At 42.8% G+C, this 12,440-nt stretch overlaps 1 protein-coding gene across 1 annotated transcript in view; it reads right to left on the reverse strand.

Moving 5' to 3' along the window:
- Window positions 1-9,806: 9,806 nt before the first annotated feature.
- Window positions 9,807-12,440, reverse strand: part of LOC119171478 (putative cytochrome P450 49a1) — a 47,224-nt gene continuing 44,590 nt past the window's right edge. Inside the window, exon 9 of the mRNA XM_037422281.2 lies at window positions 9,807-10,038. Within this exon, the coding sequence (XP_037278178.2) occupies window positions 9,910-10,038 (129 nt within the window). The 3' untranslated portion in view covers window positions 9,807-9,909. The remainder of the gene's footprint in view (window positions 10,039-12,440) is intronic.

A 12,440-nucleotide genomic window follows, 5' to 3' on the forward strand; every position in this document is an offset into this window, starting at 1 on the left:
ATTACAATAGCCATGCAAAACCAACGTCTCCTTGCGCCGCTTCCTTCAACCAGTGCGCGGTGGCTTCTGGGTAGGTTTGTGCCCATGTAGCGGAAGCAGCAGACGCAACCAAAGATTACCCACGAACAATAGCACTGGTTTATTGCACTACCGGGGTTAATATCACCCATACATCTATGAGTACGAGTCATGACTTTCACGGGACACTCTGATTGATTGATATGTGGGGTTTAACGTCCCAAAACCACTATATGATTATGAGAGACGCCGTAGTGGAGGGCTCCGGAAATTTAGACCACCTGGGGTTCTTTAACGTGCACCCAAATCTGAGCACACGGGCCTACAACATTTCCGCCTCCATCGGAAATGCAGCCGCCGCAGCCGGGATTCGAACCCGCGCCCTGCGGGTCAGCAGCCGAGTACCTTAGCCACTAGACCACCGCGGCGGGGCGACACTCTCTTCTTTCTTTGTTTGATTTACAGGTGCTTCTCTCCATAACGTTGATACACTTTCTTGTCAGCTATCATAAGCCCGGAGAGCTGCAAACTATGGCCTCATTAATAGGTTCCAAGTGGATTCATTGTATATTTCGCTAATATCAAGGCATCCAGTGATGTGCAGAACCGCAATAACCGCGACAACTTTCTGCATCGGCTGCACAACTGTTGCCGGCGGGCAACACGTATGCGTTCGTGAGAACAGAAAACGAGCTTTATTTCACGTCACACCACATCCTACTGAATGTGAGGACCATTTTCAACGTTATTTTTAATATTTATATAGTTAATTATTTATTGTTTTATCTATTTATAAAAATACCTGCAGCACCCGAGGGCCTTGTGATGGTTAGGTACGTTAGTCATTCCACACAAATTCAAGCATTACTCTAAAATCAATTAGCGCCACCCTTGTGCCTAGCTTGTCACCTGACATACCTCATCTTTAATTTAACCATCGATATTTCAATGCCATTTCGTATTCTGAACATATTGACGAGCTTTACTTCCGCAGAGCTAAAACTTTACCAGCATTCTACAGAAAACATGTGCGGGGCAAGCGACTTGTTGATATCCGGAAATAGCAGCATTGGCAGTGAAGTCGTTGAAGTTGCGTATGGGGTAAATGGCTGCAGGAGTGCTCCACCGTGTTCATGGTAAAAGCTCACGTGAACTCGTAAGGCTATCCAAATCAGGAGTGCAGAGAAATAAGAAATTTCATATTTTTATGACAACAGTTTTTCCAGTAATCTACAAAATTGAGAGAAACATTCTTACGCGGAATAGTCATCCATGGCCCGTTGAAATGTTCACCACTTCAATATGGGAAAATATAGGTGATATGAGAAGCTTTTAGCGAACGCCTACAAGCAGTGAAGCGATGTCATTGTGTCTTTCAAAATAGATGCGCTTCAGACGAGTATGAAGGTAGTCTGCATCCAGATGATATGGCTCCCAGATGAATATGAAGGCAAATGAATGTTATGCCTGTAAAAAAGGTTTCTCATTGTAAAGAACCGCAATCTACTTCATAGTCAGCACTTCAGTATATTGCACCGCTACTGAGTGAAAAGTTGTTCTTCTTACTTTATTTCTAAGAACGAACACTTCCAGTTTGTTGCTTGCACCAGTGCTGTTGCAGCATTCATCATTCTCGTTATTTCAGTAGTGGTGCCGAAGTTCTGCATTTGAGTTACTTGCAATACGATAAAAGCTCTCATTGGAACTCGAAAGAGACACCGAAATTGTTCGAAATAAGCCGGGTTTGAATTAGTGGGTGCACGGGCGCTTGAATGAACGGAGATCGCGCCCCACTGCGTTGCCAGAAAACGTTTTTGCTCCAATCGGTGTGAGTAACACTCGAAGCGCGAACGAAGTTTGTAATTAAAACTTAAAAGATAAAATTTTACGAGGTTTAAGGATTCATTACGCGAAAATGCCTTGTGTGCAGTAGGGTGTAAACGTCGCCAACAGGGATCAAATGGGTATGAATGAACACTAAAGGTTGCTCACGCGCAATAGTTTTTTCGTCTGCTCACGGCTTCCCACAATGCACAGAAAAAAAATTCAAAAAGCGTTTGCCGGCTCGCTATCACTACATCTATTTTCCGGTGGGGACGAAATGCAAGAAACTGCCACGTGCTTTGATGTATATATGTACATGTTATTAAGCCTCGGATGATCAAAATCAGTCACGAACCCTAAACCACAGCGTTCCTCATAATATAATCGTGGTTTTTTATGCGTATACTCTCAGTAATAATTATGACTTCTCTAATAAAAGGGAAGTGTTGCTGCACGGGAAATGTGTTTCTTGCAAGTCGCTGCTTGCCGCAGACATGCTTGGCGCAGACATGGTACGTAGGCATTCCAGTTCGTTATGCCCTCGCTATGCACGACTCCACTATTCGAGACGATCCTTGCCAGGCGGTAGTTTCAAGAAAGGCACACGCTCCGTACAAGTCCAATAGCTAAAACGGCAGTTCGGTAAAAAAAAAAAAACTTGGTCTACCCCTTATGGGAACCTCTCACCAATGCAATGTCCCCGTCATCAATAGAATAGCATGAAGCGCTAGAGAACAAAAAAAAAAGCCTGGCTTCAAATTAGCGCGGTAACACATGCCTGCAAAAAGATCCAGAATCAGCAGCAAGCTTGTTTCTGTCAAGCGTGCTGCTGAGAGGGCTAACCCTGCTCGCCGAAGTGCCATCTAAGATGAAGCTGCAAGACAACTGACCACAACCCGAACATCCGACAGCTCAAACCTATGGCATGCAGAAGTTGGTCAAACCTACGGTGTTTTACTAGATGAGAAAATGAGACCTTTTGGTGCTCACAGTAAATAAAAGTAGTCACACTTTTGCCCTTAGCGATAAGGAAAAATGCATGCTATACATCGCATGTGACACAATAGGGAATGCGATAGCAACGAATTGGATCATCACGCGCAGAACGGCAAGCAGCTCCAATATGAGCGATATCACAAGATGCGTTCAGCTAACGACATGGCGCTAATAGGTTTTTACAAGCTGGAGTAAGTATTTCAATTTATTTCTCTGCATAAGATAACATTACAACGACGGACAAATGGTTTAACTGCTCGACGATCTACAACGAGCATTTTCACCTGCTTATTGCAATCACTACGAGGTTATACGGTAAAAACACCTTTTTATCGTCTACTGTGGGCCATGGTTTGCTGCTCTTCTGGTCACCTCCAGGTTCCCTTCAAGCAACACATCAGAGTTAAACAAAGGTATAAAAAGAAAAGAGACTGTGATATGCGTTGCGTGTGCTCCCAAAAAGCCAACTTGTCCAAATGAATAATGAACCACAAGCCTTCTGTCACAGCTCCCGTTAGACCCGCAGGTCGTGGGATCGAATCCTGGCTGCGGCGGCTGCATTTCCGATGGAGGCGGAAATGTTGTAGGCCCGTATGCCCAGATTTAGGTGCACGGTAAAGATTCCAGGTGGTCGAAATTTTCGCAGCCCTTCACTACGGCTTTTCTGATAATCATATGGTGGTTTTCGGACGTAAACCCCACACATAAATCAATGAGCTCCCGTTAGACCAAGTGAGGAGACTGAGGAAGCTAACGTTCAGTAATTTTAACGTCTATGCCTTGCCTCATTAACTGTGAATGTATCTACTCTAAACAGTGCGCCTTCTGCACAAAGCGCCTCGCACACTATATAACAAAGCGCCTTCTACTTAAAAGACAATTTAGGCTTTTGCAAAGCTTGCTCTTTAAAACACATAGGTTCTAGATATTGCTACAGGTGTTACGTACAGATGAAGAATGCTGGCATCTGCGTATTTATTGGGTACCTTCTCCCGGTAGTGCTTCAAAGCTGCCATTCGGACTCGAAAGGGCGAATCCCCTTCCTCTTGAAAGACGGCATGAAAATCTTTCGGGCTCAACAAGTGCACAATGGCGTAGCGTCTAGTGAATTTCTTAGTTACGATGAAACCATATTTCCGGAAAGTGTCCACGCCTGTTTGACAGATGTAATCTCTATTGCTCAATCCTCCGAAGGAAAAAAAGTTAAACTGCACACCAATCGAAGTGTACTTCTCGCAGTTGTTATCCCTTTTATGCACGACAATATCCACATTGTGTACTATAATTTCAGTGAAATCTGTACATCCATCTGCCGTGGTGGTGCAGTGGTCATGGTGGTCGGCTGCTGAGCCAAAGGACGCGGGTTCGATCCCGGGCATAGTGGCCGCATCCTAATAAGGGTGAAAGGGCAGAGGTCTGAGTACTGTGCGATGTTAGTGCACGCTAAATGACAACAGATAGTAGAAATTGCCGGAGACTTCTAATACGTTGTCCCTAGATATCGTGGTTTTGGGACGTAAAACTCCAGATATTAATAATCTGTACCCCTGCTTAGTGAAACATAGTAAAACTCGGTGGTTTTAAATTCAGAGAGAAGGACTGCAGGTACTCTCTGTTGCCGTGTGTATTTTATTTCTGTGACTCCTTGTTCGCTATTGAAGAGGAAGCAGATATCAATTTGCCGAGGAAAACGGCGCAGAGGCGAAGCTCCGACCCTTCATGTTGGTGTTGTGTTCTATAGCTGCGTACACTTACGCAGCATACACATAGGTGGAATCCGACACGAACGTACGAAGTCAAAAATCGAATCGAGCCAAATGAGAACAGCTGTGTCTACGTGTGTTAAAGAGAGATTAATGGATACAGCGATATGATAAGTTGAAGGAATTCAATTTGAAATTTTCTTCAGATGTTTTTCAGCGCAGTCAGTGGCCGTTGTCCTCTAGAGGTTACATGACACTAAACATTAGTCTTCGGCCTGAAAATTTTACTACACTGCAATTATTGGGGTTTAGATAGAGCTTAAGGCAAATATATACAGGGGTTTCTTTTTGGCAATACAGATTTTCGTTCAAAAAAGTTTTATAGGTAGGCACCTCTCGTCTTCGCCGCTGATTTCCAGGCCGAGGTGGTAAAATTATGCCAATAATTAGAGCACTTAGGAATTATAATTGACAAAATCATTGAATTCACACTTTATAAACAATTTTAGGGTGCTGTTTTATATGACATTGTTGATCTACGTCACAAATTATGGCGGGCCTAGTTTTGAAAAATTGAAAGTGTCACAAGTGGTTGCGGAGATTCATTGTCAATTTCAAGACCACGCGGTGCCGGAGAAAACTAAACTAACGCACCGAGTGCGTTCATACCGACGCACTTGGCTGGTTTTGCCGCATTCAGTGCGTTAGTTTTGGTTTCTCCGGCACCGCGATTTTCAAATTCGACGATGTATCTATGAAACCAGGCGTGATGTTTCAAATTTTGAAACACCAAGCTCGGCATAATTTGTGACGTAGAGCAACTCTGCCATACAAGCAGGCACTCTAAAATATTATTAAAATACAATTAAATAATTTTTGTCAAATATTCAATCATATCTGGTCTAATTATTGCAAAATGCTTAAGACTCGGCCAGGAAATAGGCAGTGAAGACTACAAGTGCCTACATTTTATTTTTCCTAAGGAAAATTTTCCATTGTTAAAAAAACAACCTGTACGCTATTCTTGTTCGTATGTGAGGGGTTGCAACCTCCGGGTTCTAGCTAAACATTTTTGAAGATATCAATCAGTGATTTGCCAAACACCATTATTGATGTAGACAATGCGTTTGCAAGTACCTTCGACAGCACTTAAAGCAAGTGCTGTTTTCGCCGAAAATTTCAGACTAAAGCAAATCGTGGAGTGGCAACCAACCTCAATTAAACAGCCATATTTACAAATTTTAAGATCTTCAGTGCTGCTAACGTAGCGTAATATTTTGCACAAGAGTGTGCTTTTAGTGCCTAAAAATATTTGTTACAGTGATACGCACCAATGTATTGCGATGCTCTATTCTATACCACCATATACCCCTGATGGGCATTCTGTTATTCCACGATTTATGCTTCCTTAGTTTTACGGTTGGGATATTTCACACAAAATAGTGTTTCTTATACAGATGCGAAGAGAAAATGCGTCGTTTGAGGTTTCGTGTCATTAGAAACAGTGCCTGCAGGGCACAATTTCGCCTCACGAGGCAAATGTACTGCAATAGCTATGAAAATATATTTTTCAGACTGTGCCTGGGGTGCACAGACGTAACCCTCATGATAATTCGGCATCGATATTTAAGCAAATATAGTTATTGCGCCTTTCTCGTCGTCTCTTGCAGCTACCATGATATTTGCCTAACGAATAGCAAAACTATAAGATACATGTTTTGTACAACAGTTCGATTTTTCGCTTTTCAACATGTAGCCGCTATTTAAGAAATAACTTAACACCAATTACTCACTTAAACATGTTCAAAAGTGTATGTTTTTATATTCTTTGTTGGAAGTGCAAAATTAATGGCACATATCCACCTTCTTACGGAGTTGAATTTGTACCAACTAGCCCAATCTACGATTTGTTTAGTTTGTTCTTAGTGTGGTAGCTACAACGCAGCCTTCGTTTGTCTGTTTAAATATCAGAATGTCGAGCTCGTAAAGTGAGCAATTATGCCGACTTCATAAAAATTAGAATACAACACTTTCATATTCATTTTACACAAGAGCTTACGTTATTTTTACTGCTCAAATGCCATTTTTCGCACAGTGAATTCCTCGGTCGGAAGGATGGCTAGCAGGGCACTTCACGAAAGCTTTTTGCTTTTAACAAATCAACCGATTTGTCAGGAGATGTCTTGGCGTGAGATGTCATGTACTGCGTAAAGCACTGCTGCACTACATCAAAATACGGGCCACTAAAGTGCGAGCAGCAATGAGCCTGCGTGACAAACTGCTAAAAGGGTACAGGGTCATGTGAATGGGACAAGCTGTTGCCCGAATCCTAATGAAACAGCAGCATCTTTGAAACTGACTACTCACTCAATGCAATCACGAGGTTAACCTTACAAAAAATTGGCCCGAACCTGCATATTACACTGCAAATGTCGTCGAAAGACGATAGTCTTGCGTCTGGAAAGAGTGAACAAAACGTTTGTTTGATGTTCTGCGCAAGAAAATCAGTGATTGGTATTCCAGAGGCGCTGCGTTAGAGTGCCTCGAGCGTGCAGCGGAGGCGATTGACCACACCAAGGCACGTTAGACACGAGCGCCATCTGGCAGTTATCTTCGAAAACAAAGCCGTGCGCGCCCACGGAGAAAAATGCGCACCTGTCTCGGAGGTGATAAGGTGTAGAACGCAAAGCGCCGGGCAGGCGCCACCACTGTGTCGTCGTAGCAAAGCGTTGGAAACACTTACTTTTTTGAGCATCGCGTTGCACTGTCGGCACAGCGCAATAAACGCTACAGTCTTTAGAGCTAGAGGGGGCCTCTTCTAGTATAAAGGCACACATGCAAAACATTGACGGGCTGTTATAGCACCTCAGATGTGCGCAATAAGTGCTTTTTAATTGACAATTGCACAGCTATGAACGCTGAACCTTGAGCAATATTGGTGCGCGCTGCAGATGGGGTCGGCCGTTCAGTGCCATTTGAGGTATCGTTAAGGGAGGACAAACAGACAAATGTACAGACAGATAGACCGAAATTTTTTTCTCTAAGGTCCCCAAGAAAGACTATCGTCTTTAAAGCACGAGTGACTTGGTCCCACGCATCGGCGACGTTGCAGCAAGGAAGCCGATAACATTGGCCTTTATTATCTGCAGACATAGGCGTATCAGTCGGAAGGTAAGGGGAGTGCTAGCCCCCCACTAAGAAAAAGTGGGGGGAAGGGGGCTGAGCCCTTCTTCCCACTTTTTACCGTGTGCACCATGGTATCTCGTGACTTCACGCCGGGGAAAGTAACAAGTAAGGCAAAGTTTTCCGTCACAATAGTAATCACTCAATTTCGTTCTTACGGAAGAATGACAATGTTACGAGGCAATGTTACAACAGAGCGAAATTTTCATAAAATTTCTGCTGTGATGATTTTTCTTGTAGGCTCTTTGCGGTGCGGGTCGCCTTTGCAACGCTTTCGCGTCTTGTCCTGAAGTATTTCCGAGCAGGCAAGCGCTGAACAGGGGCCCTGTTATATTACATCACTTGTTCATGCTTTTATTCTGCTGTAACTTCTATGCAGTTACGGATGGGAACGAGCAAACTCTTTATAGACCGGCGTAAGCATTTACTGCTTCCGGAAAATAATTGTCTTCAAAAAGGATGTGCCATCACCGCTGCTCTGTCGAAGCTGTCTTGAGCATACGAGTGTGACGAATAGTTTCGGATATTTAAGGTTTTCCGTACTGAAAGGCCGCAAATTATTTCCGCTTTAGTCTATGACGAACCTGATCGGCCTTGCTTGTGGTAACTTGGAGTGATAGCGGCAGCTTGCAAAGTGGCCACAATTAGAGCAGTAGACTCGAGCTCAGTAGGAAGCTCAGCTTTTAGGCTTGCCCACAACGTGACCCACCGGACCAGGGAGAAGGTTAAATACCGAAGTTTTTCACACTATGGAGGCTTAGTTAGGAATAGGGCTAGTTCGTGTTGACTTAACTTGAAATGTCCTTTACAGTTCAAAATAAATCTCAGACAGAAAATGAGCACACACAGCGCTGCTGCTTATTTCTCTCTATCCCCCTGTCTTTCAGCAAGGATGAGCTCACAGAGATGTATACGCTCACAAACTACTAAGCACCGTTATGGTGCTTGTGGAAATAGTTTATTGAACTCATAATCCATTTCGACAGCTGCTGTACGTAGCCGCTCCTTGTGTCATTGGCAGCTAGCCTACTTGAATTGCATTTAGAAGAAGATGCTCTCCGGCTTCGTGACGTCATGCAACAGGCAATCAATTTTGTGGGACACGGAAAATTTGAAATGCTGAAGAACCTATGGCAAACAATATGCCTTATCGAAAACAGTTTATGCTCTTATTTTTTACGTGGTGGTGCATAAGTGGTTATTACGCGTTAAGTCATTTTCGCGTCCTTTGTTGCCTCGCGTAACAAGCTGGTGTTGTGTGCATGTCAAAGACTGTTTACACCAATATTCGCTCAAGGTTCCCCATAAGCTGCTCGGTGCAGCTTTTACGCCTTGTTTCCTCGGAACCTTGTTGCGCAATTAACTCAATTCAGTTCAATATACAGCTAACAACTATTTCAAAACGAAGCAACGAGGGATAGTTTAACGTTATAATCACCCACAATTTGTTCTTCCGGAAAAAAATTTTGTTTACACCTTTTTTATATGTGTATTTGTGCCGGTGCCTGGGCCCTCCAAGAAATTTTGATACAAATACAATGAATGTAAACAAATGTAAACAATGTATTAACCCCCCGAACACCACAAATTATACATTTGTAAAGAAAAAAGGATGAGAAGTTGATAAAAAAGTCACAAAGTATTATAACTATATCAATATTATTAATATTTGCATGCTCCAGGCACAGTATTAGGCAAATAAGGCAAATTATATTACACGGAAGCCTGAATATATGCAAGAAAGTGTGATACTTATGAAACAATATAACTGCAATCACTCCCTGAAAAAAAAAAAACACGATTACCTGCCGATTCCTCCGTCAGAGGAATCGGCATGTAGCACGAACGTAAAACGCACATTTACAGGAGTAATCGAATGCTTAATGAACATTATTAAAGAAGTGGCCGTGGGCAGGAAACCAAACCTGCGACCTGATTGATATTATTGATGTCTGAGGTTTAACGTCCCAAAACCACCATAAATCTGTAACCTTCGAAGGTCGTTATTCGAAAATCGCAGGTTTGGTTCCTGCCCACGGCAAGTGATCTTTCCACCCACGATATTCCCACATTTGCTGATCGTGGCACAGAATCTTAACTATAATTTATTGCATCAGTGTTGAAGTACAGTAATATAGGATATGAAATACGATAAGATATATCAGGAACATATTCATTATCGGCTTCATTTTGGATTTTCAAGGTCGTTGATTGGTTTGAAGCAGAATCGTGTTGGTCCCTTTGGGATCATGTATATTTTCTCGTAGAATCCTACATTTGGGTGCTGGTGTTCAATACTGTATTTAAGCAAGACCTAGAACACAGAAAAGAAAAGTGAGTTCATATAGTCGAAGTGCGTGGCGGCCATATAGAAACCTAGAAATCTGTGCTATTATGTAGCGTCTTTATTGGCACTACTGCATAAGTAGCCTCAAAATCACCTTTATAACCACCGGAAACTAAATTACACTACCTGGCTGTGCCGTTATAAACTTTTCTTCTCCCTCAAAAAAGTATAGATCAATTTTTGGTGTCTATTTACGGTGCAACAGTGCAACCTTCGAGCATTCGTCGACCATCTTGCATTGCACTGTGCACAGTCATGGTAGCGTATTCCCGCTGAGCGATTTTGTGAATGATAAATTCTGATGAAAGTATAAGACAGCAAAGCTACTATGAATGAAACAAGTTGTTTTCTACTTAAGCGTTTGCAAACAATCTTACCGGCACCTGATTTCTACTCGCAGCTGAGAAGTATGTTTCAAGAGAGTATTGGCTATGCGCGGAAAGAATTCACAAATAGTTGCAAAGATTTACGACTCATTTGGTACTGGAACAAAGTCAGAAGGTAAAAAGAACTACTTGTTTAACAATTTGCGCTGTGATTCAGTGGTTATTTTTTCTATTCATTGAGCGTGACCTTTAATGAGAATATATAGGCAGGAAAGAAGTTTAGCTTTGATGGACCATTTTTTTGTCACGAACAACGTTATTGTAAATTATTATTGAAATACGTATTCGTATTGTATAATACTATTGCTGCTGTCGATGGTAAGGTTTCTTTTTTCCACTTTTCTTTATTCACGCTGACATTAAAATTACGTCTAATGACATCCGCTACACTTTACTTGTCTTCTACACTCTGTGCAGATGCCACTGGAGCAGCTTCCTCATCGTTCATCGGTACACAAGGCAGTCAAAGCTCTATAGCGGCTTCTGAGTAATACGTGATGACGTGATCCCCTTTGATTTATGCATAGCACCACAGCTGCATAAGCGTCAGCCCATATATTGAAAATTGTCTCCTTTATTTTCCAACTCTTTCGCCTCTCCCTCTCATTTTTATACTCCCGTTTCCCATTGCCCCAGCATAGCGTAGCAAAGTGGGCATGTGCCTGGTTAACCTCCCTGCCTTCTCTATTCTTCTTCTTCCTTCCCTGCTTCTTATTTGTTTGGTATCATTATTGTAAGCAATAAGAAATAACATATTGTAGCGATACACTGTAAACAAGCAACCAAGACGTTCACTACAAGAGCAACCTGTCCGTTTTCTGCACCAGCATGAGCAAGAGCCAAACGCATAATCGGAAGATCTCTTTTTTATGGGCGAAGCCCCTTAAAGTGACACGCGTTCGTCCTTCGTCGTAGTGCGTAACCAGTCTTACGTATTGACCTGCAAGGTCGTGCCGGTGGGAGATTTCCCCTGTGCGTTGTTGAGCTGTGCGATGGCTGCACAGACGGAAGGACGCATGGACGGACGCAGGGACGGACGCAGGGGTGGACGCACGGATGGACGTGCGGACGCATGAACAGACGCACGCACGGATGGGCGGATGGACGCACGGACTGTCACACAGACGGACGCATGGATGGACGGAAGCAAGAACGAATGGACGGACAGATGCTTCGCCCCACTTTCCATCATTGACCCCGTGGATATGCTGCCATTTTTTTCTATAGGAGACAGCGAGCGCGGGAGCAGGCATCTGCTATTATTCAGCATAGAGCGGGCACGGCAATATATTCTGCAGAATTTTCTGAAGGATGGTACACTATTACAAAAACCGGATGCGGAAAATAGCGTAGTTATCACACACCTTTTGTGACAGCATGCCAGGTTTTGCATTTGCAACAGGGAATACCGCTGGTGTCCACTTGATGTGTTTACTTTACATTTCCACATGGTCCCCAACCACGTCTTAAGGTGTCGTTTTTAGTATAAAGAGAAGCCAGATTTCTCCGCGACCACTTTTCTTGTCATTGAAGCGAATGCTAGGGAGGCGGGGTTTCCACAGAATCATGTTGCTATGCAAGTACTAAGGATATGCTTCCTTGCATGGTGGGCAAGTAAAAAAAAGTATAGACATATGTGAATGATACAAACATTGAGATGGTTAAAAGTATAAACTAGCGTCATAATAAAACTAAATATTTGTTGGAGAGCATCACAGCACGTTTGTGGCTGCACACTAACCCACAAGGTTATGGATGACATGTTTACTTATAAAAGCCGTTGTGCTCAAAAGGCTGTGCTGTCTGAGAAATGGAAGGGAAAATAAAGTATTCTTGCAGCGTGAACGATAAATATATTTTACCTACAACTTTTCAGAAATGTTTGAGCCTCGTTAAATAAAAGCGGAATTCATTTCAGGTAAAAGAAATCAAGAAAATTGTTAGTAAATTTGGCTAAATTATTGTGAAACTTAAAACATGGTA

This window comes from Rhipicephalus microplus, chromosome 4 (assembly GCF_043290135.1).
Source record: "Rhipicephalus microplus isolate Deutch F79 chromosome 4, USDA_Rmic, whole genome shotgun sequence".
NCBI classification, from domain to species: Eukaryota; Metazoa; Arthropoda; class Arachnida; order Ixodida; family Ixodidae; genus Rhipicephalus; species Rhipicephalus microplus.